We start from the raw sequence: 27,466 nt of genomic DNA on the forward strand, positions 1-27,466 counted from the left end.
TTGGGGCAGCCCAGTACCCTTCTTCCCTCCCCCAGGTACCTGAACTACTTTGCCACCAAAGCGAGCCCCACGGGTGTGATCCTGGACCTCTGGGAAGCTCTACAGCAGGACGACGGGGACCTCAACAGCCTGGCCAGTGCCTTGGAGGAGATGGGCAAGAGTGAGATGCTGGTGGCCATGGCCACCGATGGGGACTGCTGAGCCGCCCCCGACTGCGGGCTGCTAGGGACTGGCAGAGGCGGGTGCAGGGAGGTCCAGGCACCTCCTGTGTGGCAGTTCACCTCCGCTGCCCCCCAGTTCACAGCGGGGTCACCCTCCTCCTCCTCCTCCCTTGCCCTACCCCAGACCACGACCAGCCTTAGGAATCCATGGACTCTGGTGTTCCTCTCCCCCCAACCCCCTCCCAACCCCACCATCTCTCCTGGCTCAGTCCTTCGTGCAGAAACCAGGGTGGGCTGAGACCTCTGGAAACGGGAGCAAGGGGGTGGCCCTCCCTCCACCCCCACCCTCTGCTTGCAGCCCTGGTTTGTCTTCGTTTCGTTCTTGATTTTCTTCCTCAGCTAATGGTTTCTCCCTGCTCCCTAAGCCCTCTGTCTTCACACCATTTTCCTCTTTGAAGATCAGTCAAGTCCACATGCTTTCTCCGTCCAAAAGCTAAAAGGAAAGGAAGCAAACTTGCTTTGGGAAGAAGAAAAACACCAAAACCACAAGGGAAAAGGAAAACCCAGTTTCTTAGGAAACGCAAATGATTTATTATCCAGGTATTTGGATAAGTCCTTTTTAAGAAAAAAAAGAGAAAAAGAAAAAACAACACAAAAAAATAGGAAATTCTTTTCTTGAGTGTGGGTGTGCTCACGGTTCTGGCCAGGAGCCAGTGTGTGTGTGTGTGTGCGCGAGAGAGAGAGAGAGAGAGAGAGAGAGAGAGAGAGAGAGAGAGAGAGGCACTGAGCTGGAGCACTTTGCTGCTGCTGACCCCATCTTGGACTGATTTTTACAATGCCTCCCTCCGTGTCCCCAGTTGTAAAGGCTCAAATGGTACACAGACGCTGCACACATAAAGCCAAGGCGCTCTGGAGTGGAGTGAGGTGGGGCTCTCCCTCCACGTCCCAGGCAGACGCCCCCCGGGCTCCTCTGGGCCCTGGGATGGAACATGTGGGCCACCCAGGCCAGCTGTGCGCCTTGGAGATGTTTCCAGCTCCTGGAGAGGGGGTGTGGCCCGGAAGCGGGGCCCTAGCAGAGAAAGGTGTGGGAGATGAGCCCCCACTGGACACCTCTACTCCACCCGAGGGTGGGGCCAGCCAGGGCCCCCTCCCAGCAGCCTCTGGAGCAGGCTGGCATTCTCCTGAACCCAGGTGTCCAGGAGGCACCCTTCCCCAGCCTGTTTCTCTTCTGTAAGACAGAGGGGTGGCGAGAGGGCCTTGTGAGCAGCACAGCCTGTCTGGGCCTCGGTGTGGCTTTGAGGAGCGTGTGGGCAGCAGCCCTGCAGTGGGAGGCAGGGAGTGGGTGGCCCGCCTGCGCAGGGCATGCCCTCTGCCCGCCCCGTGGAGAAGAGAGGGTGGAGGGCGCTTTCCCAGCTCTGGTCTCCACAGGCACCTCCCTGCCTCCTCCTCTCACCCTCCCTCTGCTCTGGGAGATCTTGAGTAGGTCACCTTTGAACTGGAAGGGCTGCCAGGGTGGAGGGCTGCACCCCCTCACCAGCCTGGACCGGGATGTCCTGAGGGGCCAGCAGGGTCCCGACTCGGGGAGGGACCCGTCCCCGGGCCTTGGCAGCTATCTGACAGTGGCTGGGACCAGGCTCCCGCAGCTGGCACGGAGACCTCATCAAAGGCCTCTCCTTGGCACCCGGGCAAGGCCAGTGCCAGCTCGCCGACAGCTCCAGGCACTGGCCCCATGGCTTGCCCCAGCAGGCCCAGCTGCAGCCGCCGGGACCGGCCTGGGCACCGCCTCGCCTTTGAAAGGATGCTTTAGGGCTGCATTCCAGCCAGCGTCCCCAGCCTGGCTTCCTGCCACCCACAGCCCCCTCAGGGTGGGGGTCGGCCGTGGGCAGATGAGGTCCTGCTCTGAGTTTGAGAGAGGAGTCCCTGTGTCAGGACTGAGGGGGACAGCTCCTGACCCAGGGCCCAGGTGCTGCTGCCTCCCTGGGGCTCAGCCTCCCTGGTCACTCCCGGCCCACGCCATGGGGCCTGCGTGACAGCGTGGAGCTGGCAGCATAACCAGTGCCACCGGGCATCACGGTGCCCTTCCCGTCACCGGCTCTAGAATGGCCATGGGCACCTTCAGCTGTGCTGTGGAGCTGTGGGACCTCGGGCATATGGCTGCCTTCTCTGGGCCTCATTTCCTCTCTGTACCTGGAGGGCCCCGCAGCTGCTGTCTGAGGCTGTGGGCTCTGACACGCCATCATTCTAGGCTTTGGGTGGGAACCCCGGTGGGTAGAAGTTCTGTGCTCCGCCGGCCCCAACCCACCCTCAAGTTTGCTCAGTGCCTGGGACAAGAGCTCTTTGTGGAGGAGGCAAGGCCACCTGTTTCTAATCTGATTTCTAGAAATTATGCACCAGGGCCTGGCGCACAGAACCCATTGGCTGGGGCCTCCTGGGAAGGCTCACCGCCCGGCTTTGTAAGAAAAGCCAGGGAGGCGTTTTCTGGCTCCGACCATCTACCGAGGCTGCTGTGACTGCATCCCACGCTGCCCGCCTCCGGTGGGATCGAGGCAGCCCCACGTGCCCAGGTGCATTGAAAGCGGCAGGTTAGGTCCCACTGCGGGGCCTGTGTGGCCCTCACGTGGGCGTCTCTGTCTCTCTCATCTCGGTATGTTTGTGCTCGCGTGTGTGTGCATATGTGTGCATGTGCTCTGCGTGTGTGCTTTTATTCACACGGGCACATCAGGGCTCCCTTCCGGAAGCGTGTCCCCACTCGAGGGAGTGTGCCCTCCTCGAGCCCCCCGTTGGGACATGCAGAGGCTGGCGTGCCTGTTTGCTGCCCTCTCTGAGTCCACAGGGTCCGTCGGTGTATCTTCTACGTGCCTCTCCCTCTGCCCTCTCGTGAAGTGCCCCGGGGTCGAGTCCGGGCCAGGGGTCCTTCTGAGGGCACGAGAACCCTCCCATCTCCCGGATGATCCAGGGCCCGCGGCCCCCTTCCCCCACAACCGGCAGCTGAGCCAGGTCCCTTAGCAGGTCCTCTGAGGGGAGGTGATTCAGGAGCTCGGGGTCAGGGAGCAGCTCTCCTGCCTGGGCCGCGTCCGGGGGCTGCAGGGCTGCAGGAATGGCCCCCATCCCGCCTGTTTATTCTGTAAACTACAGCCTGTAAATAACATTTAGCATTCCTATTGTAACAAAATTAATTTTTATGAAATAAATTATATTTCCTAGTCTAATAAAAAAAACAAAAACAAAAAACCTCCCGGTTATAGTCTGCTGTCTTCTGGACTGTCTTCCTCTCAGCAGCTGGGAATGACCTTCCCACTTTTCCCAAAATTCCGGGGGTTTCAGGGGTGAGGAGGTCACTGTCAGGACTCAGCTCCTGGAAACGATCAAGCTCAACTGCCTCCTTTTACGGAAGGGAAAGCTGGCCCAGAGAGGGACAGGGACTACCCCGTGGTCACACAGCAAGTTCAAGCCCGGGCTGGATCTGGATCTCAGACCCCACCCCCCACCCCCACCCTCAATCAATGCTCTCCGTGCAAAGGCAGTGTTTGCAGGGGTCGGCCCCTGAGCCTTCCGTGGACTGGAGATGTGCAGGAAGGACGGCAGTGGGAGCCCCAGTGCCCCTGTCTGCCTGTGGAGCTCAGCTGCGCTGGTGCTGAGCCGTCAGTTCAGAGCACTGGCCTGGGACGGGAGAAGTCGTGCAGCAGAAAAGGAGTGGGCTGGGGCCGGGTGACTGGACCCGGGGCTGCCTTGCCTGCGTGGGCGGGTTACACACTGGACGGGAATACCTCAGATGGGGGCGGGGGTGCCCTCCCAGGGGGATTGTAGGCTTGAATATTTACAAGGAGAAGTTTCCAGCAGGCGGCAGGAGAGGGTCCTTTTCTAACAAAATCGCACTGAAGCTTCATTTTCCCGCTGATGGGAGTGTCTTGAGGGGGCTTTTCTTTCTAATGTGCCCGGTTTTGGCTGGTCCCCTCTGCCCTGTGGACCCCAGGCCTCTGGGAGTGGGTCTGGCCCAGCATTCCCCAGCATGCACTGCCTGCTCTGTGAGCGGATTCCGAGGTCCTCGTTCATGGCTGGAGCACCCGTGGCCACCAGGGAGACACCGTGTTCACCAGCACATGACAGGCTCCAAGAAGTCGCGCCTGAAGCAGCCGGCTTCCTCACATCAACACGGGGTGTCCCAGGTGCATTTGGACATGGAGCCCCTTGTTATGCTGTAAAGTACGTGGTACCGCTGGGCCCGGCCAGCTCTGACTCTGGGACCTGTGTCTGGGGTGGGCACCAGGTACCGCCTGCTGTCGCCTGGGGGTAGGAGCACCTGTGGGCTTGTCCTCTGGGGACGGAGGGCCTAGCGGGGCAGGCGAGGTGTTTGCACAGGTACACACAGCCCCACCCGCTCAGACTGTCCTCACTCCCTGCTTCCCCGGCCGCCACGGTCCAGTGGGTCAGTCAGGAGGGAAGAGAGGAAGGGGACAGTGTGTGTGTCTGTCTGTGTGAAGGTAGGCATGGCCAGTAGCCTGAGGTGGGAGCAGCAGCCCAGGGAGGGGGCAGCCGAGTCAGGTGGGCCAGTAGCTCCCACAGGCAGTTGTCTGGGGTCCTGCACCCCCTAGCCCTCGGCCCCCACTAAGCACGAGGGTCCCTCCTTGTCACCTGCCCCTTGGTGGGATTCACAGAGTTCTGGCCTGGGAAGCAGGAGACCTGAGTTTAGCTCTGATTCTGTGAGGGTCACTGTCCCCTCAGCCTCAGTTTCCCCATCCACGAAGTGTGGGTCTTAGACCTGCAGCTCTGCAAGGGCCCTCTGGCTGGAGTCCTGCAATTTGGGGGGTGCTGGTTCTAGGACGGGTGTGCCACCCCCACCCCTCGGGCCCTCCTCTGTCGCAGTCCCAGAAGAACCAGTTAGGAGCAAAAGATGGGCTGGTTCTGATCCTGTGACCAAGCGGCTGCCCAGTGAGGTGGCAGTGCTGGCACACATGTCCAGCCCGTCGGCCGGCGGCCAAGCCCACAAACTCAGGCCACCAGCTGTCGCCCGTGAAGGGTTGCTGGGTGCGGTGGGCAGCCGGCTGCCCCCTCCTCCACTAGGGCCTTAAGAGAAAATCCATTTCCACCCAGTTTAAGGTCAGACTCAGGAAAACCTCGTGCAGTCCTGTTTAACAACATTTTTTAAAACTCTCACCCATTTTAATTGAAAATATCATACATGCCTATGGTATTAGAACATTCAAAAGGTACAAAAGAATAGATGAAAAGTCGATTCCCTCTCCCCAGGCCTCCCCCAGAGAGGCCTCTATTACACCTACATATCCTCTCGGGGAGATCTGTGCAGATGCAAACATATTTGTACATGTAAATATTTAAATATAATGGATCTGGCCCAAGACTCTCAACCCCTCCAGGTATAAACATGAAATAGTTTTATTTTTTCAATAACTGTTCGGAGCTTCATTTTGTCGGCGCTGACGCTGGCTTTCCCAGCGGATAGCCGGCTCCCTTAATGACGTCTCCACCGAGGCCTCTAACCCCGCCCTCCCTGCTGTTATTAAGACGACCTCATTTTTGTTGCTAAGGCTCAACCCATCCATCTCGGAGCTCCGACCTCATCTTTAACTAAAGTCCTCCGCTCCCCACGCGGTCACTGGGGTGCTGTGGTGGCCTGTCTCCACGCCTCCCCTGCCCCTTCTCTTCACAGACTCAGCCAACTGCTCTTCACTCCCAAAGCGGGACATCCTCCCTCCGCACCTCCTCCCTGGTCACTTTATGGGAAAGCTGCCATCAAACCCACCGGCACCTCCTGCACAGGCGCGGGCGGGCGCCTCCCCCAAGCCCTCTGAGCTGGGCCTGGAGAATTCTCAAAGGGACGCTGTTCCTAACCTAATCCTGCCCTGGATACCACATTCCAGGGCAAGGGGACCTCGGGATTGGGAACTCCTGAGTCCTGGTTTTCAAAACACAAACTGGCCGGGCAGGAATGGGGCTCCTTGCTCGCTGCCCAGCAACTGACTTGGCACATTGTGTGGGTCACTCCGTGGCCCCAGGGCTGGGCGCACACGGCCTGCAGAGCCCGCAGTCCGGGGAGGAGACAGAAACAAACGGGCAGGGCTCCAGCAGGCTTTCTAGAAGAGCCGCTCCTTTGGAGCCGTTTCCCGGAGCCGGAGTTGGAGCCGGAGACGTACTTTCTCAGTTGCACGCTCTGTGGGAGATGCTTTCCGGCAAAGGTTTGCAGCAACCTGCTTTTAATGAACCTTCGTGCTAAGAGAAGGTGCTGATGTCCTTGCAGCAGGGATGGTCCAGGTGTGACGGCTGCTGCCTGCCACAGGTGCACTATTTGGGCATATGCCTGGGGGGGAGGGGGTCCGGGGGGGGTGAGGGGAGAGGTGGTGTCCTCTCTGGCCCTAGCCTGGGCCACAGGGGACTCTGGGGGCGGGCTCCAGTGAACCCGTGCTACCCCAGCAGCCATGAGGGGCTGGCCAGCCCAGGCCACACTGTGGGTGGCTTGAATCTGCTCATCCCAGTCCCTTAGCCTAGGAAGCTGCCCCCACCCAAGGAGAAGGTCTGGGACACCCAGAAATCCGGTCAATATTTAGTGATCTGCTCCCCACGTGGGCACAGCCAGGGGCAGGGTTGCTGAGTCGGGCAGCTCCCAGCAGAACAGGAAGTGAATCCATGGCTGCTTCGCCAGGACCGAGGAGCGGCCGGCTGAGGGTCACCAACCGAGCACGAGGAGCAGGAGGCAGGAGGTCATTCCAGCGGGCCCATAGTATGTAGGCAGGTGGAGAGGGGGTGGGCATGAGGGCTGCGTCCAAGGGACCACCAGGAGGTGGGGACAGCGTGATGACAGGTGTGGGGGTGAGAAAGGCCCAGTGCGGAAAGCGGGTGGGCGGGGTCAGAGGTAGTGCGGGGTCAGGCTGGGGGGCAGGGAGGGGCAGGCGCCGGGCTGGCCCCACTCCCATGGGGCGTGGCTCCCTACAAGACCACCCGCTCTAGATTCACACAGGTCTGCTCCGCAGTGGTGGCATGGGTCAGGAAAGTCCCCCAGGCCAGGCCTCAGGGCTTTGCCCATAGGCCAGGGATCAACATCATGAGCCTGCTGGGTCATGTGAAGAGAGAAGCAGCCACGTCAACAGTTCACAGGCAAGAAATGTGCCCTCTTGGCTGTTTCGTGAGGCGTAAGGCTGCCTCAGCACATTGCTCACTTCCCACTTTCGTTAGCAGCACGGGTCTGTCCTTGCGTGAAGCAGGAGGGGAAACATTCTGTTAAATGGCTTCCACAGTTCTCCTCGGTGCAATGGGGGGGGGGGGGGGGCGATAGGGAAAAGTGGGGACTATGGCTAACTCAGCGGTTCTCAACCTGTGGGTCGCCAACCTGTGGGTCACGACCCCTTTGGGGGTCGAAGGGCCCTTTCACAGGGGTCGCCTAAGACCATCGGAAAACACATATATAATTACATGTTGTTTTTGTGATTAATCACTATGCTTTAATTATGTTCAATTTGTAACAATGAAAATACATCCTGCATATCAGATATTTACATTAGATTCATAACAGTAGCAAAACTACAGTTATGAAGTAGCAACGAAAATAATTTTATGGTTGGGGGTCACCACAACGTGAGGAACTGTATTAAAGGGTCGTGGCATTAGGAAGGTTGAGAACCACTGTGGCTAACTGGAGAGCACACGGGCTACGGGAAGGGGAAGGTCTGCACTCCTGGCTCAGTCTCGTGGTTGCCAGGCAGGAGTGAGTGCCCAGACTCACAAAGAGAAATCAGAAGTCAGGATTAGAATGTATATGTGAAATCATTCAGTTGTGATTGTTGGCCTAATTCTTTTTAAACACTGAGTAGGCCAAACAAGCCCTTCCCAGTATGTGATCTGCTGGGCTGCGGGAGCTGGAAAAAGCCTTGGAGGGAGGGAGGTCAGGCTCAGAGCTGCCTGTTCCAGGGGTTCACTGGCTGTGACGGGGCCTGAGGCCCTAGCCCTCCCCCAAGACTGCCCGGGCCCCTCTGCGGGCACTGCGTTCCCTGCGTTACATCAGAGGGACAGTAGCACTTGCCCCAGATCCCCTCCTGCCTCCCTCCATGGGATGGCGGTCTTGGCGGGTCCTCTTCCCAGGGGCCTCTCCTCTGTCTGATGAAACTCAGGGCAGGACTTGGCTGCCAAGCCCGCGGGTCCCAGCAATTCCCCTCCTACCCGGTGCCCAGTGCTCACCCCAGCAAATACAGTGATTACCCAAGGGGTCACACTGGGCACAGGCTGCCCCTTCTCAGGGTTCCTCGGGGTCTATTGCACAGACTCTGAGGGTGGCAGAGGCGGGATCCTTGGCCACCATCGAATCCATCTTCACCTGATGCCAGGATTCCCTCCACAATGACCTGGACTCTGGCGTGTACAGTGTCTGTTTGAATACTTCCAGGGATGGGGAGCTCACTACTTCCCACAGTAATGACAATAGCTGGCATTTACTGAGTGCTTACTTATTTTCACGGGAGGGGCTGGTTTTATTCTCTAGAATCAATAGAAATAAGTCTACGTCTTCCACTCTCTGGCAGCTTTTGAAATATTCGAAAACAGCTCTCATGGTCCACCCTGGCACCATTTCTCTTCCAGGGAAAGGTTCCCCGTTCTCACGTGGCACGGCTCAGTGTCCACGTGCCCCCTATGCCCCTCGGGTTCCTGGTGGCCTGCCTCTGCATCTTCCACTCCCACGGGGGGATAATGATGATGCCCACGGCACAGCGCGTGGGAGGCATACAGCCACCAACGTGTGGGAGGCGCTGAGCACAGGGCTCGGCACTGAGGCCGCTCGGGAACTAGAACCTGACGTCACCCCCGGTCCCAGCTCGGCTGCAGGTTTAAGGGGACAAGCTTTGGCTCTGAAGGAGGAATCTGCTAACCACGTGACCCTGAGCAAATCGCTTAAACTCCTGGGGCCTCAGATAGTCACACAACAAAATGGGGATGACAAGCCTTTCTTCGCAGATTTACTGTGAGAATGGAAGGAGATGGAGAGTGTCAACACAGAGAGTGATAACTATTAGTCCTTTTCCATGTTGTCAGCATCAATAGCAGCTGCAGGTGTGTCGCTGAACTTTTACTATCACCTCCCTTTTTATGAGCTTTATACATCTATTTATACAACCTGAACCTGCCTATTAGGTGAAGATGAGAAGGAGTAGCTCTTTGCATCTGCAGACCTGAGAGCACACAGCTCTTTCAAGTGTATTATGTCAGTGGCGCCTCATGTTTTTCCTTCTCATGTAGCCAGGAGGCCAGGGACTCTTGGTCCAGGGCTCCTGCTACAGCCCCACACATAGCCCAGCTGCGGCCCTGCCTTCCGAACCTGCATCACCCCAGACCTTGACATACCGTGTGGCCTTCCTGCAACACCTTCACACATCCCCTCGTCGACCTCCAGACATGAGACAGGGCAGAGCGAGGTGGAAGGGGCAAGGATGCTGACTGGGGTCCCAGTTTGCTCATCTGGAGGGATGATGGGGCTTCTGCTGGGACAGGAAATGCCAGCAAAGCCAAGATTTGGGGGCAGGTCAGGAGTTCTGACTTGTCATGTTGAGTTTGAGGTGCCTTTGAGGCACCAGGGGGCAGTGTCTGGGAGGCATGTACAGCTCAGGGAGAGGCGGGGCTGAAGGCCTAAGTTGGGGTGTTATCAGCTCTGGGTGGTAGTTGCAGCTGTGAGGATGAGATGAACTAGGAGTGGGGGGCGGGGGGGTGGGGAGAGAAGGAGCCCAGGACTGTGCCCTTGGGTCTGCGTTTGCCCCTCTGTAAAGCCAGGAGGACCCCACTGCCACCCCCTGGCGATGGCAGCTCGGGGACTCTCCTCCTGGCTTTACAGAGGGGGAAACGCAGACCCAGGGCACAGTCCTGGGCTCCTTCTCCCCCGCCCCCCCACTCCTCGTTCATCTCATCCTCACAGCTCCAACAACCACCCTGAGCTGATAACACCCCAACTTAGGCCTTCAGCCCCGCCTCTCCCTGAGCTGTACATGCCTCCCAGACACTGCCCCCTGGTGCCTCAAAGGCACCTCAAACTCAACATGACAACTCAGAACTCCTGACCTGCCCCCAAGTCTTGGCTTTGCTGGCATTTCCTGTCCCAGCAGAAGCCCCATCATCCCTCCAGATGAGCAAACTGGGACCCCAGTCAGCATCCTTGCCCCTTCCACCTCGCTCTGCCCTGTCTCATGTCACTTTTCATTCTGTCTCCTCAGCGCCTCAGATCTCCCCAGGTGCACCAGCTCCTGGTCGCTCCTGCGTTCAGTCAGTCATTCAGCAACCACTCGCTCTGGGCCGGGCAGTGTGCAGGCCCCAAGGGAGCAGAGGCGAGCCTGCGTGCCCTGCTCTGCGGAGCTGGTGCGGATGGCGAGCCAGGTTCGTTCTCAGCTGGACACAATCCCGGTTACAGTAGCAGGACTTCGCCCTCCAATGGTGGAGGAAGACCGTTATAACTGGGGGGAGAGAAACGGGCTGATGGGGCCAGACTTGGTGCTGTGCAATGAGGATTTCCTCTCTGGCGGCTTCTGTTTTTTCTGTCGAGTAGGAGGCAGGAGGCAAGGCCCTCTTGGGATGGAGTGTGTGCAGGGCTGGAGGCGAGTGGCAACAGGTCATGGTGAAGCGCAGGCGAGGAGACGCGTCCTCAGGTAGGTACCATGAGTTCACAGAGATCCCCTGGCCTGCTGGCACTTCTACCAGTGAGGCTCAGTCGCTCAGATGTGTGTGTGTGTGTGTGGGGGGGGGGGGGGGGGGGGCGGGGCGTGTCTGTTCTCCCAGGGTTGGCCAGCAGCGCCACCAGGAGACCAGGGACGTGGGAGTGTAGGATGTTGCTAAGATGTTACTAAAATGATGGACCATGGGATCTAATGGGCTCAGGGTGGAAGGAAAGATGACCAATGCACGGAGGGGAGTCAGGTCAAGGACCTCCAGGAGGCCAGAACTTTCCCAGGGGAGCAGTGGAACACGACGAGGAGAGGTGGTTAAAATCGGGAGGAAGGGGAGGGGAGAGGGGTTGATTAGTGATGTGGAAGCAGAGAATTATGGGATCCATGTGCCCTGCTTGGGGGCCCAGTTTACCCTGGAAAGCAGGAAATGCAGCCCCACTGAGCCAGCCCAGCCTGTGAGCACGGCAATGACAGAGCACAGCCACAAGATGGCAGCACCAGCACACAAACCTGCACCTGGAGGCCTCAGCATCCATCCTGCTCTTCCCATTGCTTCATCTCCTGCAGATCAGACTTCAGGTGAGGTAAGGAGCTTGTGTGACCCCCACAACCAGCCACCTTTGATGGAACCCTGACTGGGCTCTGGAGACAGACAGGCATTGATTTGAATCGTGGCTCTGCCACTTTCAAATTCAGCTCCTTATTGCAATGTACTCCTTCCCCCACAGCCTCAAACATTCCCTGGGAAGCTGAGTGTGGCCCAAGCTGCCTGCCTCATCTTGTCCCCAAGCTAGAACTGCCGCTGCCATCTGTCTAGGTCCTGGAGGAGAAGGCGAGCCCACCCTGGCCCAGAGGCAGCCCAGCGGATGCATTAGCAACCTGTTTCCTCCTAGTCTTTCTGTCTTAACAACAGAGGCCATCCCGAGTCCCTTCCAAGACCCAGTCCCAGCAACCGGCTAACCCCAAGGGGCTGGAGCCTCTTCCACGTGGAGAAAGCCCCCACACACACACACCTCTGAGCACTAAAGGGGCCTCCTGATACCTCTGGTTCTTTCAGCAGGTGTCTGAAACGGTCACTCCTTCACATGCACACGTGTTCTCCCAAGGTGAAGACTGAAATGACTGCATACCACTCAGGACTTTGCACGGAGAAAAGCAGTCATGTGACAGAGCAACAAAGCACCAAAGAGATGAAATCATGATTTGGGGGCTGGGCCAGGAACAGCCCTGGATCCGCTGTCGCCCATGCTGTCCCTTCCCTCCTCAGCCTCACCACCTGGAAATACAGCCGGACGTGGGAGTGTCCCAGTATCCTGGCGAGAGTAACAACCTTCTTGCAGGAAAGGAAAAGATGGGGTCCCGGCTGCCCCCTGCCCTTCGCAGACCCCGCCCACGTTGCCTGTAATCTGTAACCATTACACCCAGTCTCATTCCTTTTGCCCACTTCCCCATGTATTTTTTTTGCCCTCTCACCCCACATAAGCAGCTGGCTTATGGGGGAGACAGAATAGATTTCTAGATGACCTGCTGCTCTCCCGTGCTGCTGGCATTATTGGAATCAAGGCCCATGTGTGATTCAGCCCTGTCTCTGCTTACTCGGCTCCAGGCAGCCCGGGCCATTGGTTGTCCGGTTTCACAGTTGCTGTGATCTTGACTCTTCTATCTTAAGCCCTTGCTTTGTTTCACTGCCCCCAGCTTTAATAAACCTCTCACAGTCACCTGGACTCGTGTTGTGAAGTCTTTCCTGCACGAAGTCAAGAACCCACACGTTCCAGGTAGTGCTGGGGCAGACCCCCCTTGGTAGCGGTCTCCTGGAAACACACACCCAATTCTAGCTCTCAGGGGCCATCCTAAGCTGGGCCCAGCCTTTCTTATAGCCCCACCAAGTACGCATCACCCTCCAGGGACATATCCCGCTGTCGCCTGGGCCTTTGCCTCAGCCCTCTGCCCCTCCTGGAGCATCCTCCCTGCTCTTCTCCATGGCCACATGCCATTGAGATTCAGCCCCAAGTCACCCCTCCTGAGAAGTCCTCGCCCTCCATCCCACTCTCCACTCTACCCGCCTGCGCCAGGCCCTGAGGGGAGCCACGTGGCGGGACAGAAAACAGGTGAGGACTTTAGAGTCCCATCTAGGGGTACAAGCAGGCTCCACCACCGTGTGTCCTTGGGCCAGCGACATTTTTTAAGCCTTGGACTTGTGCCCTGTAGAATGGGGCCAACAGGGATGTGGGGCCGTAGCAAGGGTGGCTGGTGCCCAGGCCTGGCTGTCTCCTACCTGGGCCCACCCCCCAGGGTACTGTTTCCCCTGGGAAGTGCACTAGCTCTTCTGGACCAGGACCCCAACCCTTGGCACCTTGGGCCTCTGCTCTGTTTTTACTCTCCACACTACTGACATGAAGTGGGTGGGTTTTTCCACACCAACAATCAATTCTCCAACTCTCAGGACACCATGATTCAATTCAATTCTGGCAAAACAAGAATATCGGGGACTAGTTATGGTTTGGGAAATATTAATCATGCTCTATTAACCAGGATTGCCTTGTTCTGGTTAAAGAAAGGACCTTCTACCTTGGCTGGAAGTTGTATGTCCCTGGGACCTGAGAGTCAACCTTGGAATGGGGTTCATTCTCATTCAAGACTGGCCTGCTATCATGGAAAGATAAACAACTTTGTTGCCCAAACAATGGCGTCTCACTCCAGCCTGCATAGCCTACTTCCCCATGCCTGTAATTCCTACATCCCATGTAATCCTTGTCCTACTATATAAGCAGCTGGCTTATCAGGGGCTGCAGAGCAGATTTTTGTGGCTGACCTGCTGCTGTCCCCTACTGCCCGCAGTATTGGAATAAACGCACATATAGGATTCAACCCTGTCTCTGCTTCAAGGGCTCAAGTAGTGAGTGACAGGCAGCCCGGACCCACTGATTGTCCAGTCACAGCACTATCTACCTGGAGCCAGCACCAGGCTCCATAGATTTTGGGGCTCAGAGCCACAAGGTTGCCCACACTTCAGACACCAGTCTCAAATATGGGGTACCCAGGGTACCCAAACTGAAACCAGACAACCAGTGGGTCTGGGCTGCCTATCACTACTTGAGCCAATTAAGCAGAAATAGGATTGAATCATATATGAGGGTTGATTCCAATAATGCCGGTGCCTGGCCCACGTGGCTCAGTGGTTGAGCGACAACCTATGAACCAGGAGGTCACGGTTCAATTCCTGTCAGGGCACATGCCTGGGTTTAGGGCTCGATCCCCGAGTGGGTGTGCAGGAGGCAGCCGATCAATGATTCTCTCTCATCATGGATGTTTCTATCTCTCTCTTCCTCTCTGAAATAAATAAAAATATACTTTTAAAATATAATGCTGGCAGTATAGGAGAGCAGCAGGTCGGTCATCCAGGAAAATATGCTCTGCAGCTCCCCAAAAGCTAGCAGCTGATATTGAGTAGGACGAAGATTACCTGGGGAAGTAGGCAAAATGAACAGGAATGGGTACAATGGTTACAGATCACAGGCAGGTGGGGCTCCATTGTTTGGGAAACAAGGTTGTTAATCTTTCTATAATGGACCACATTCCAAGGTTGACTCCCAGGTGCCAGGGGCACACAACTCCCACTCAGGTTAGAAAGTCCTTTCTTTAATCAGGACAAAACAATCACAGTCAACAGAGCATGCTTAGTATTTCTTAAAACTATAGCTAGTCCCCAATATAACAAAACTTCTATCCGTCCTGGCTACAAAGTTGGGAGTGCCCCCCCCCCGCCCCGCCCCCATCTTCTGTTTCAATGACTTGCTAGCATGGCTTACAGAACTCAGGAAAACACGAGGCCCGCTGGGCCTGCGATTTAGACAGGAAGGTCTGGCGGCTCCTGGGAGGCCTGGTGGGTGGGGTGGGGGGGTCCTGAGGGCTGTCCCCGCTGCCCCCCTGCCTCAGTGTGACCATAACCAGGACAGTCTTCATGGCGCTGGCCTGGCACACGGGAGGCCTGACACTGAGCTAAAGCTGGGGGTCTGGGGCCATCTCCAGGCTCTGGGGCAGGAGGGGGCCCCTGGGGTGGCGCGGGGGGGGGGGGGGGGACCAGGGAGGAGCGGGGACTGCAATCAGAGGGGTGCTCTGCGGGTCTGGGGGAGGCGGAGTCTGGGAGCGGAGGGGTAGGGGAGACGCGGGTCCCCTGCGGGTGGAGAAGGGACGCGCTGCAGCGCCGCGGGGCAGTCCCCCAGCCCCGCGCCTCGGTCTCCGCCTGTGAATGGGCGCGGGAGGATGAAAGGCCGGTTTGCAAACCGGGAAGCGCGGGCGGAGGGGCGGGGCGGGGGCGGAGCCCGGCCTGGGGCCCAGAGACGCCCCGAGTCGCAGTGGCCCCGGCGGCCCGGGAGGCAGTGGCGGCGGCGGCGCGGTGGCGACAGTAAGTGCGGGCCGAGGTCCGGCGGCCTGGCCCCCGGCCAGCTCTGCAGGGTCCCGGTCGCCCCCCGGGCTCGGCGCCCGCCCCCACGGGCCGGGCCGGGCCGGAGGCTGCTCCACCGGAGCTCGGGACCCTCGCGCCCCTCCCGCTGACGGGTCCCACCACGGCCCCCTCCCAGGTCCCTGCGCCTCCTCCCGCTCTCCCCCTGCGCCCCCTCCTCTCACTGTCCTTCTCTCTGGCTCTACTTTCTCCTCCGGACTGTCGCCCCTCCTCCTCCTCGTGCATTTCCTGGGCCTCACCATCTGGATGTGTGTGTTTTGGGGGGAGGAGGGGGGCAACTCAGCCCCAAGTAAGTGGTTGACTCTTGCCCCAAACTGGGGAGCCTGCGCCTGAGCCTGGGAGTGTCCCCCGCACCGAGGCCAGTTCTCCCATGGCCTCTGCGTGGCGCCTGGCCTTTCCCAGCGATGCGTTCCCAGCAGGTTCGCCTCCCCAGCCCCAGCCCCAGCCCCAGCCCCAGCCCCAGCCCCAGCCCCAGCCCCAGCCCCAGCCCCAGCCCCACTTCACAGATGGGGCAAAGGAGGCACAGAGGGAAGACCGACTCGGCCAGAGTCAGAACCCTCCTCGGAACCGGCACCAGGTCCAGAGGGCGGTGTGCAGTGGCCGCAGGCCCCACAAGTTTCTGCTTCTTTGGATAGGGGCTGCCCCTGGTCCGGGCACCCAGGAGGAGAGCAGGGCCCCGTGTGGCCAGCTCCGGTGGGTGCTGGAGAGACACGCCAGCCAGCCAGCTCCTCCTTTTTCTTTTCAATCTGAACGCCAGCCGCTCGCTTTTATAAACAGTAATGAGACTGCTCAGGCCAGTGCCCTGGCCTGTGACCGCACGAGAGAAGAGTCCCAGCTCTTCAGAAACTCGTCAAGGCTGAATGGCCCTGGACAAATAGACGCCTGGAGCTGAGAATGGTCCCGGAGAGTGTGGGCCCCATAGCCATGCTGTTGGCCCTGCACCACCCTTGTAGCTGGAATATCTGGAAAAACCGCTTGAACTTTGTCCACTGTCCTACATGAGCCATAATTTTAAAACACTAATTTAGAAAGTGAGTGAGTGTGTGGGTGTGTGCGCCCCAGTACTGTCTGGTTAGTTGGTTAGTGCTGGGTGCCCTGTGAGTCAGGCTGGGAAAAGGCTCCGCTCAACTAGGAGAGTTTAAAAGCTCAACCAGGAGAGTTTAAAATAGTCGTGCTGACTGGAATGCCGGCATCCTGCAGGCAGCATCCTGCCTGCCTGCCTTCGCCTGGTACAAGCAGCCTCGGGGGAGAATATCCTGGCCATTCCTCCATTCAGCAAACATTGAGGAAGGTGCTTTCACCTCTGCTCACAGCTCGCTTGCCCGAGGCCTTCCTGGAGGAGGCCCCCTGTCCATGGTACCTGGAGCCTGCAGGCACTGGTTCACCTTGCCAAACAGCCTGCTCTTAGGGCGGCCAAGGAGTCCCCGTGGGCCTCAGACTACTTGGCTGTATAGCCTCACTCTTGTCATTTGGTAGCTGTGTGGCCTTCCGCAAATTTCTTAACCTTTCTGAGCCTCACGCTTCATCTGTTAAAAGGGTCTTAGAATAGTACTTACCTTATTGTTAGGCTGTTGTCAGGCTCAAGTGCTAGACACACACCTTAGCATGCATGAGTACTGGGTTTTAATTATTTAACTATTGGGAGTTCTTACTTGTTTGAATGTGGGACAAATCAAGTGTGTTTAAGGCCTCATTCTTTGCATTAAAAAAAAAAAAGTAGACAATAATTACTGTGCTACCTAATTCCGAGGAATGTTGTGAGGCTCTTGAAGTAACGGATAAGGCCGGTGCCTATGCGACAGGGCGTTTCCATCTCACCAGGGAAGAAAGGCCCGTTCTGCCTGGCTTGATGCTCCGAGTTAAGGCTCAGCCTCCCATGTGAGCCGAGGCACATTCATTTATTGATTTATTGGGGAGGGAGGAAGCTACTGCAGTGGGACTAGGGTGTCCTGTCCTCAGCTTTATGGAAGCATTTTCCATCTATCAAGCCGCTGCCACATCCTAGGTGCTATATAGAGCATAGACTAGGTATGCGACCTTGCAGTCAAATTCAGAAGCCAGCCAGCTAGCCAGGTGACAAGCCCATGATCGTGGGGAACATGCTGATGTTTTGTCCAACAGCTGATCCCGTGGGCCAGGCTTTGCTAGCAGTTGTAGTTACACAGCCATTATAAAAAGGCTTAGGTTTTTGAAAAAACAAAACAAAAAAAAACGCAAAAACAAACCTAGGTTTGCTGATGGGGATATTGAGGCTCAGAAACATGGTGACCTGCCCAAGGCCATGTGGGCAATAGTTGCTGCCAACCTAGAACCTTCCCTTTGCCTCTGGAGCTGCCACAGGTAGGGAGTGGCGGTCTCCCAGTGGGACGTGATGAGTAGAGGTGGGAGCCCAGGCAGGAGTTCAAACCCAGGCTTGTTCGTTTACCTGGCCTGTGACATTCCACTCTTTGGACTTCTGTTTCCCCACAAATGAAGTGAGGGAGTGGACTCGTATGTCTCAAACTGGCTTCTGAAGGCAGTTCTAGACACCATGGGCTTAAGAAAAAAAGTTATTTAATTTGAATGCCTTTTTTTATTTATAATTTTATTTTGAGCAGGTAATACATTCACCTACTTCAAAATTCAAAAAGACACAAAAGAGCATGAGGTGAAGTCCCCTCCTTCCTGGTCCCCATCCCTCCTCAGAGGCTGCACTGTTGGAAATTACTTGGTATCTCTCCAGACATACTGGTGTACAGTCTCCTCTCCGCCCACCCAGCCTTGCTATTTTGCACACACAGTAGCATATTCTACACACTCTCCTGCTCCTTTCTCACATAAAGTTGAAAAGAGTTGAGAGAGCATGCTTTGCCCACCAAGGGACCTAATTCCTTTGTTACGGCTGCATAGAAACGTGAATACCTTGAGCCCAGGTTTACCCTTCTGGATTGATTGCCACCGGCCCTACTAGGCCCCATTGCCTTACTCCCTGCCAGCTGCACACTTGTTTGCTACCTGTGTTTCCCGCTTGGGGTGGGAGGACCAGCTGAGGTCACTTACAGTTCTGACATCTTGACTTTCTCCCTGATCCTTAAACCTGAAACTCTCTAACCATGCTTTGGTGACTCCATAGGCCCCAGGGTGGGCATCTGTTCAGCTTAGTAGGATGGGTGAGTCCCCAGTGTTAGCTTCTTTTAAAAATATATATATATTTTTATTGATTTCAGAGACGATGGGAGAGAGATAGAAACATTAATAATGAGAAATAATCGCCCCCCCCACTGCGGATCAAACCCGCAACCTGGGCATGTGCCCTGACCAGGAATTGAATGTGACCTCCTGGTTCACAGGTCGACACTCAACCACTGAGCCAGCTTTCGCTTCTGATCACCTGCCCTGTCTCTGTTTCAACAGTGGCCTTTGTCTCAGAGGATAACATCCATCAGAGTTCAAACTCCACCTATAGAACCGCAAGCAGCTCTCTGTGTTCGGACCAGGAAGCCCTGCTTGAGAAGCTGCTGGACCGCTCACCGCCCAGCCTGCCGAGGCCCGAGGACCGCTTCAACGGTGCCTACATCATCTTCTTCAGCCTGGGCATTGGCGGCCTCCTGCCATGGAACTTCTTTGTCACCGCCAAGGACTACTGGATATTCAAACTCCGAAACTGCTCCAGCCCAGCCCCAGGGGAAACACCTGAGGACTCGGACATCCTGGTAAGGGCACGTTCCTCCTGGGAGGGGGGGTGCACTCTGCCTGGATGGGGGGAAGGGCAGCTCTCCTTGGGTGCGCCATACCAGGAGGGTTTGTGGCCTGCTGAGGATATACGAACTAGGAAGCCAGGCGGAATATAGTAGAAACAATTCAACTCAATCTTCAGATATGCTTTGTGTTGTGTATGAGCCTCCCGCTTCATGGGACAGGAGAAGATGCAAATGTATAAGACACAGTCCCAGTCTTCAGATTTCTTACTATGCAATTTGGGAAGAGGATGAAAATGATGATTCTCTGTAGTATAGTGTGGTAAACCAAGAATCCAGAGTCCATGCCTCCAGAGCTTTGAAGGGGTGGATCTAGTAGCATTAAGTTCAGTGGTGAGTTATAGAAAATTCCAAAAGCGTAGTGGCTAAACAAGATGGAAGATAATTTTTCTTTCATGTTCAAATCTGGAGGGGCCACTTCAACCCTGTTATGATGTTCCAAGTTGTCAGGACCTAGTTGTTTCACCATGTGTAGCTTCTGTGTTCAGTATCACTTCACAGTCCGGGATGGCTGTTGGAATTCAGCCATTACATCAAATAGGAAGAAGAGAAGGAGAGGCATAAGGAAACTCCTGCAAGGAACACACTTGCTTTTGCTCACATTGAACTCATTGGTCAGAACTTGGTCATGTGACCTCGTGAGCTGCAAAGGAGGTTGGGAAATGTAGTATTTCTCCCCTCACCCAGAGGCCCATGTGACCAGCTAAATGGGTGGTTATATAGTTATGGAAGACAGTAGGGAATGCAGACTCAGGGATAAGTAGTCGAATCACCAAGAGAGAATGCTGTGCCCTAGCCAGTTTGGCTCAGTGGATAGAGTTTCAGTCTGTGGACTGAAGGGTCTTGGGTTCAATTTCAGTCAAGGGCACACACTCAGGTTGCAGGCTCGATCCCCAGTAGGGGGGCGTGCAGAAGGCAGCCAATCAATGATTCTCTCTCATCACTGATGTTTCTATCTCTCCCTTGATCTCTGAAGTAAATAAAAATATATTTAAAAAACAAAAAAGAGAATGCTGTGAATCAGAGCAGGTGGATTAGAAGAATGGGAGGAGACATTCCAGGTGGGAGAAAAAGCCTAGGCAAAGGCAGGATAGGAGAAAGGTCAGGTGTATATGAGGAGCAGTAAAGCATCTGATTTTGCCGTAAGAGAAATAAGGCTTGAGGTCATTGCCTGGGCCTTGACTGTCAACATGTGGAGTCTAAATTCTGTTTGGTTAGCGGCTCACTTTGTGGGGTGACTTTTCCCTTGTGCAGGAGGGGTATTAAAGGAAAAATTATTCTGCCACTTGAGGCTTTACTCAAGACCAGTGGACTAAGAGAGAGATCAGGCTCAGCACCTATTACTCAAGGACAAGTGGGGATTTATAGCCAAAGAGCTGAGTGAGGGGGTCAGTGGATGGAAAATTACTAAGAGGGGCCACCAAGGGTTGGGGCATTCTTGCTAAAAGCAGGTTACCGACATATACACCAAGGTATGAGATGAGGAACTTGATCAAATATCAAGGGAGATCAGATATCAAGGGCGGGGATTTTCAATAAACTGACGGCAGGATTCTTGCTAAGACTGGCTGGGCAGGCTGAGGGGTGGTTTGGGGTGGGGGCAAGGTGGAGGCCTAGTCAGGAATTGAGCTCAGAGGTTCAGTTAATCTTTGTCAAGAGCCTCAACTGATCTAGGTAGGTGTCCGCTCTCTTGAAAGTTCATGGTTGGGGAAGCGGGGGCCTCGGAGGGCCTGCCAGGCTGGGGGCTGCTAGCTGCCCCTCTCCTCCCAGGGTGCCCCAGGGGACAAGAAGAGGGTACCCTAGCAGACCTTAGTCATACCCTCAACTGGCCCAGGAGGTGGCTCACCTCCCCTTCCTGAAAGCACCTTTGACCTCCCTGACCTAACCCCCAGGAACATTCCCCAGTTTTGTGGGATTGAATGGGACACGGTGACTGAGGTTTTCCTATTGTCTGTTTTGAGGATTCTGCCAGGGTTTCACATCAGAATCACCCAGGGAGCTTTCAAAACATCCTAACCTGGGCCCCACCCCAGAAATCAGGGTTGAATTAGGTCCCTTAATTCTGGCCCCATGTGAGGGCCTGCTTCTGTTAACTGAGCAATTCATAGCTGCCTCCAGGGGCCAGAGCAGCGGCAGGCAGAGGTGTCGTGGGAGCATAGTGTAGTGGTTAGAGCCTCCTCCTCCAGGGTGTTCCTTGGGGCAGACGTGCTTGGAGCTTGTTGGTGATGCAGAGTCTCAGGCCCCAGCCAGATCGGCTGAGCCAGGGGCTGCATGCTGACAGCCCCCGGTGGCTGGCGGGCACAGGAGGGTTGGAGAAGCACGGGCTAGGGCAGTGATGGCGAACCTTTTGAGCTCGGTGTGTTAGCATTTTGAAAAACCCTAACTTAACTCTGGTGCCGTGTCACATATAGACATTTTTTGATATTTGCAACCATAGTAAAACAAAGACTTACATTTTTGATATTTATTTTATATATTTAAATGCCATTTAACAAAGAAAAATCAACCAAAAAAATGAGTTTGTGTGTCACCTCTGACACGCGTGTCATAGGTTCGCCATCACTGGGCTAGGGCATGGCTTCTGGAAGCAGACTGCACCGGCTCCAGCTCTGCCTCGGGTAGCTCTGGCCTCCCTGTGCTGCCTGGTCTTCCTGGTACGGAACAGGAAGAGAATGCTAGCAGCGATCTTGGGGTTGTTGTGAGGATGAAGTAAATTACTCGGCACACAAAGCACTTAGAACGAACGGGGCTGGCACAGTGCGGTAAGGGCTGCATAAACGTTATTATCATTATTATCATTCGGGGGATGCGGCCCTGGTGTATTTCCAGATGTCTGGCTTACCCAGGTGCTTTACGGCCCACTTTTATTTACCAGTGACTCAAGCACCCCGCTTTCTGCTGGCCTCGGTAAATCACCCCGCCGCCTAGGCTTCCTCCAGAGGTCCCAGTCTGGCTGGGCCGGCACCAGCCTAGGGTGGCCCCCAGAACCAGTTTACACGTGTACCTGTCCTGTCCCCGTCCCAGCCCCTGGGAGCAGGCTGCCCCAGAGCAGGAGAGGGTGTGCCGGCGGGTCTCTGGGAACCCGGCCCACCCTCCGAATCATGGACGTGGCTGCACAGTAGACGTCTGCCTTGAGCTGTTCTCGCTGCAAGGCGATCCCTTCCCAGCTGCAGGCACTTAGCATTCCGGGCCCTGCTACGATGCTTTATTGCCTCTTTCCAAGTGCTGGCAGGTGCAAATGTAGTACCTGCGGCTGCCCAGAGCTCCTGGCTCTTGGCATCAGAGATGAGAGACCTGTCACCCCTCGATTCATGGTCCGGGTTTGGGAAACAGGCATGCTGAGGCGTTTCTGCATTCTGGAGGCCATTGCTCTTTGCCTAATTCCCACTTCCTGCCACCCACCTCCCCAGTTCTTTCCTCCTCTCTTCCTGGCTTCCCTGCGAGAGGCGAGAGGCGGCTGGTCTGCTCCGTCACCTGAGGGCCACTTTGGGGGAAGGAGGGGCCAGAGTCAAATGGGTCTGCCTCCCGCCGCCACCTGCAACCCAATTAGCTCTGGGTCTGGATGTTGCTGTTTTTCTGTACTTTCTTTCCTTTTAATATTTCCCAGGGATGGATACCATTGGCTGGCGAGGTTAACTCAGTAGGAATGTTTGCACAGGGCCCCTCCTCCCAAATTATGTCATTTTCAAAGTCACCCGCCATCCCAGGCTCATTTTCTGCCGCCAGGAACAGTTTGGGGAATGGTTTAGCAAGCATCCTGTTCCCCTGCCCCTTTGTCTCTGTTCTCTGGGATAAGAACTTCGAATGAACCCACCACAGGCCCGTGGACCCAGAGCTAAAAAAATATTAGAGCATAAATAAGGAAGAATTGATATGAAAAAATGGTGCAGGGAGCCAGGACAACCTCCATCCCTGAGCCCCAACTCTGTGCTCACCATGCTGGCAGGAGTATTAAATGCAGTGTCTCTAACTAACTCTGTTTTTTCAGACACAGAGCCAGAGCTCAGAGAGGGTTAGTAACCTGCCCCAGGTCACACAGCCAGGAAGATTTAGGTGGAGAGATGATACAAAGCCGGTCATGCTGAGAATGGCGCGCAGGGGGCTGTCCTGGAGACCAGGCCCAGCCCACACCCAGACTCTGCCAAATGCTCCTTCTCGCTCCTTCTCGGTATGGAGAGGCTGCCCTTGGTCTGTCCTCCGTTACCGCCCGGGAAGCCCAGGTGCCTTGGCTCTACCCCTGGATTCTGGACCCAGTTTCCAAGCTGCCAGCATCCCCGATCCCTCCTCACCACCATTCCCACCCCCAGGCTCGTAAGCTATCTCTGATCCTGGGGTCTCTGCCTTCCCCTTGGCCTCTTCCATAGGCCTGAACGGGCTGCCCCTGGGCAGGGACTGTCAGCTGGACTCCCTCCTTTCTGTCCCAGAGAGGAGAGTGACCCCACCTTTTCCTGGTCTTTCCCTGCCATGAGACCTCCACCACGAGGCCTCCATGGCCCCCCACAACATGTACTTCCTGTGCACCTCCCTGCGCACCTTGGCCTGCCAGGGCTCCTCGGGGAGGGGTGGGGGTGGGCGGGAGGGAGAGGGCCCGGCCAGACATGGCCAGGTCATGGGTGGGACCCACAATCCCACTTGGTGTCAGCAGGGCCAGAGCCCAGGCTTGGCAATCTACTGCTGTCCCATTCACCTCAAGATCAGCGGGGGCCCCAAAAGCCCAGGCCAGGGCAGGGGGCAGATGCCTCTCTTACTCCTGGGAGCCTCCACTGCTGCTACCCTCTGAGTTAGGGGCTCCCCTCTGGGTCCCCAGAGCCCACAGTACTTCCCCCTTAGGTTCTCACCACACAACTCATGGTGCTGAGCACTTACTGCGGGGGTGCCATTGCTCTCAGAGCTTTGCCTCATCTAACCCGCAGCGCCCCTGTGAGGCAGGAAGTGTGATTATCCATGATGACAATACCTGTTTCACATGGAGGGTGCCTCCTCCATTAAACTGCTAGCTCTTTGGGGAGAGTGAGTACAGCTCTCTCACCGTACATCCCTGAGGCCCTAGAACAGCTAGCACAGTGTGCGGCACACAGTAAACATTTGTGTGCTAGTTATTCTATGGCTGGGGAGGAAAGCCCCATCACCCCAATCCAAGGTAAGGATGGCATGGCTCTGCAAAGAATAGAAGAAGATCTGGGGGTCACAGTGGCCATCCCCAAAGAAGTTCCGATCTTTCAGGTGGGCTGGCATAGACATGAAGGGGATTCTTACAATGGGGAAGGGACCCAGGTTGGCCTACCAGCAGCAGGTGGGGGCCTACCTTCATTTGCAGCACCTGGGTGCTGGCTCAACCCCTCAGCCCCTCAAAGAAGCAAGATAGCATGACCAGGGAGCCATTCTTATGACTAAGAACAGACATCCCAATTCGGGGAGGAGGGTTGAAAGAAACCAGGATGAACTATTTTGGAGAAGAGGAAACTGGAGGACAAATGATCAGAGGTCTTGACAATGACCTGCTGACTACAAAGCCCCTGCCATGCAGCCCATGCCCACCCCCCACTGGACCCCCATCTTCCCTGCAGGATGAGCTGGTGAGTTAGGTGTGGTCTTCCCTAGTTTCTAGATGGAGAAACTGGGGCTCACAAATTTTAGGCCACCGACCCAGGGTCATTTGCTAGCAAGCAGTACCCAGCATGCTCTCTGGCTTCTCCCTTGGATGGTCTCAGCTCTGGCTGCACACTAGGGTCACCTGGGAGCTTTGAAAGCCTCCCTGCCTCCACCACCCACCCAATTCTGGTACAGTCTACGGAGGGGCCTGGGCGTGAGCATTTTAAGACTTGGGGCCGGGCTCTGTGCCTCTGGGCCTCTCGCACAGACTTCCCCTGATGCACTTGCAGTCGCTGGGAGGGAGGTTCTATACTTATTACTCATCTCCTACGAGGTAGCTGCTGGATGAGGGCTGTGCGGAGTCCTAATAACATCCACTGCCTTACCATGTGCCGGCCACTGTGCTAAGGCTTCCAGTTCTTTCTTTAATTCCACAGAATGTGTTAAGCAACCTACTGTGTGCCAGAGGCTTTATTTTAAATATATTTTTATTGATTTCAGAGAGGAAGGGAGAGGGAGAGAGAGAGAAACATCAAAGATGAGACAGAATCATTGACTGGCTGCCTCCTGCACACCCCCAACTGGGGATCAAGCCTGAAACCTGGGCATGTGCCCTGACTGGGGATCGAACCGTGACCTCCTGGTTCATAGGTCAACCCTCAACCACTGAGCTACACCGGCTCTATTTTCATGATCTCTTTTGGTCCTTACTAAGCCCCAAGGACAGGTATTATTTTACCCATTTTACAGAGCAGGAAACCAAGGCTCAAGAAATGGAAGTAATTTGTCCCAGACATGTCCTTTAGTGGGTTGCAGTCTATAATTAGAAAAATCCTGCTCTACCTGTTTGCCTCTAACCTCACAGCCATGAGGATGCACTTTGCCCGCACGCATCCACAGAGCCATGAAGGCAAGCTCAGGGGCTGCAGCCCAGGGGCATCCAAATTGGCATCGGATTTCCTGGGGCGTTTGGCAAACACCCAGAGTCCTGGACCCGCCCTGCTGCTCCTTCTCCCCAGGTGGGCTGGGCACTGGCCGGCCGGCAGAGGGCAGGTCTCTGGGAGCCACTTCCTCGGTGCCACTTGCTGTTCCGTGAGAAGCATGCTATTCTGGGTGTGGGTGGGTCACGACGCTCCCATGTAACCCCAGAAAGATGCACAGACTCCATTAGGCAAGCACTCCTGAAGAGCAGCGTTCCAAAGAACGGTGCTGCGTGAAGCACCCCTCCTCCCATGCAAACATGCGAAAGCAGGATTTTGCTTGAGCCCTGTTGTCCCAAAAGAGACGGCAGGTTGGTCTAGGGAATGGGGCTCTAGGCTCCCTGCACAGGGGGTGGGTGAGTGGCTGCCAGGTGGGGAGGGCAGCCCCGCCCCTCAGCCATCCAGTGGCTTAGGCGAGTTTGGATGGCGGCTCTAAATCATTTTTAAAAATTAGAACCAAAAATGAGTGATTTCTTTTTTTTTTTTTTTAATTCCCTTGTCCACCCTCGGATTCTAAATGCAGACCCAGCCAGCGTGCCATTCCCAATAAATATACCTGTGATGGCTTTTTCCTCTGTTTTTAGCTCTCGCTGCGTCCTGCAGAGGGAGAGAAAAAGCCCGACTTGAAGCGCTGTCAGTCATGCCGTTGGTGGCCTCAGACTTCTCAAATTCTCTTTTTATTTTCTCCCCGCGTGCTCCTGGCCCGGTCTCCCCACCTGTGCCTGGCTCCCTGGCCCTCCTGGGCTATCGATCGCTCCCCCTCCGACTTCGATTTTATTTCCTCCCGCACTCGTCCTTAGAATCCAGAGGCGATTTCCTGGACAAATTAGAACATGGCCTGGGCCTTAAGTGCTCAAGTGTCTCCTTAACGTGATTGATCATTGCGACTGCCCAGAGAGCAGAACCAAATTGGAGTCTGTGGCGGGCGCCTTCGTTACAGGGATCATTGTCCGAGGGGGGTCTGAGGGGACCCTTGCTGGCCTCTTGGGGGTGCTCTGTGCATGTGTGTATTTGTGTTGTGTGTGTGTGTGTGTGTGTGTGTGTGTGTGTGTATGTGTGCACGCAAGGCCTGTAGCCGCCAACGTGATTTCATGGGGACCTCCAAGGACAAATAGCTTCCCCAGATGGGAGACGGGATGTCTGTGAGGAAGCGTCGCTCTGTCTACTAAGGAACTGGGTTTTTTTTGGTGGTTCTCCTGGGTTTCCTTCTGCAGAGAGCAGCCGGGGCACCCCCAGACCACCTCCTCTTTGCCCACATGCCACAGAGCATGGTCCCCATCCCCCCACGGGGTCAGCCTTGGGACACTGACTCAGGGCACCCCCTGGGAGCTGCAGGAGCTGCCCCGGGCAGGCGCGGGCTGTGCGGTAGGTGGGGAGTTTCCTGGAAGGCCACTTCCTCCTTGCCCTGCCACATGGTCAGGCTGCAGAGGAGGAAGGACAGGCCGCCCAAGCATCAGCAGGGACCAGGCCTCGAAGCAGCTCTCACCCCTCAGAGGTCGGGGTCCCTGTGTGGGGGTTTCCAGGGCTCCCACTGTCTCTGACCCTCCCCGGTCTACTTCTGAGCCACTTTTCTGCCCGCTAAGGTTCCAGCCTGAGGGTGCGTACGGGGAACAAAAGGGATGAAAGTCAGAGGCCAGCTTGGCCCTTGTTGGGAGCCTGGCAAAGGGTTGACAGAGGAGGGTGGACAGAAATGATGTTTCCATCTCCCGAGCTCACCCTGCGTGGCAGAAAGATCTGGGAGGCAGGAGAGCTGGGCTGCTTCTGACTTGGTTTCAAGTTTGCTGGGTGACTTGGGTTTCCATCTCCTTATTTAAGAAACCAGATCAAGGTGGCACACTTTTTCTGCAAAGGGCCGAGTGGTAAATATTTCAGGCTTGTGGGC

At 56.0% G+C, this 27,466-nt stretch overlaps 2 protein-coding genes and 1 long non-coding RNA gene across 7 annotated transcripts in view; all 3 read left to right on the plus strand.

The window, feature by feature from the left end:
• The window catches only part of UNC5B (unc-5 netrin receptor B), an 81,113-nt gene extending 77,742 nt beyond the window's left edge, over positions 1-3,371 (plus strand). For both annotated transcript variants that reach the window (XM_070432919.1, XM_070432921.1), the window contains one exon: positions 36-3,371. In XM_070432919.1, the coding sequence (XP_070289020.1) occupies positions 36-201 (166 nt within the window). In that variant the 3' untranslated portion in view covers positions 202-3,371. The remainder of the gene's footprint in view (positions 1-35) is intronic.
• Positions 3,372-6,297: 2,926 nt separating this feature from the next.
• LOC139021538 (uncharacterized) lies at positions 6,298-12,525 on the plus strand. Of its 4 annotated transcripts, none has more exons than XR_011473519.1 (5): positions 6,298-6,456; positions 10,367-10,526; positions 10,696-10,795; positions 11,221-11,397; positions 11,542-12,525. It is a non-coding gene; the product is annotated as an uncharacterized lncRNA (long non-coding RNA). The 4 variants fall into 4 exon arrangements; XR_011473520.1 differs by having other exon boundaries at positions 11,221-11,392; XR_011473521.1 differs by lacking the exon at positions 10,367-10,526.
• Positions 12,526-15,158: 2,633 nt separating this feature from the next.
• SLC29A3 (solute carrier family 29 member 3) overlaps positions 15,159-27,466 on the plus strand; it is a 41,514-nt gene continuing 29,206 nt past the window's right edge. The window contains exons 1-2 of the mRNA XM_070431934.1: positions 15,159-15,218; positions 18,669-18,967. Coding sequence (XP_070288035.1) covers position 15,218; positions 18,669-18,967 — 300 coding nt within the window. The 5' untranslated portion in view covers positions 15,159-15,217. The remainder of the gene's footprint in view (positions 15,219-18,668; positions 18,968-27,466) is intronic.

This window comes from Myotis yumanensis, unplaced genomic scaffold, assembly GCF_028538775.1.
Source record: "Myotis yumanensis isolate MYYU_CA2020_CCGP unplaced genomic scaffold, mMyoYum1.0.hap1 SCAF_13, whole genome shotgun sequence".
In the NCBI taxonomy this organism is placed as follows: Eukaryota; Metazoa; Chordata; class Mammalia; order Chiroptera; family Vespertilionidae; genus Myotis; species Myotis yumanensis.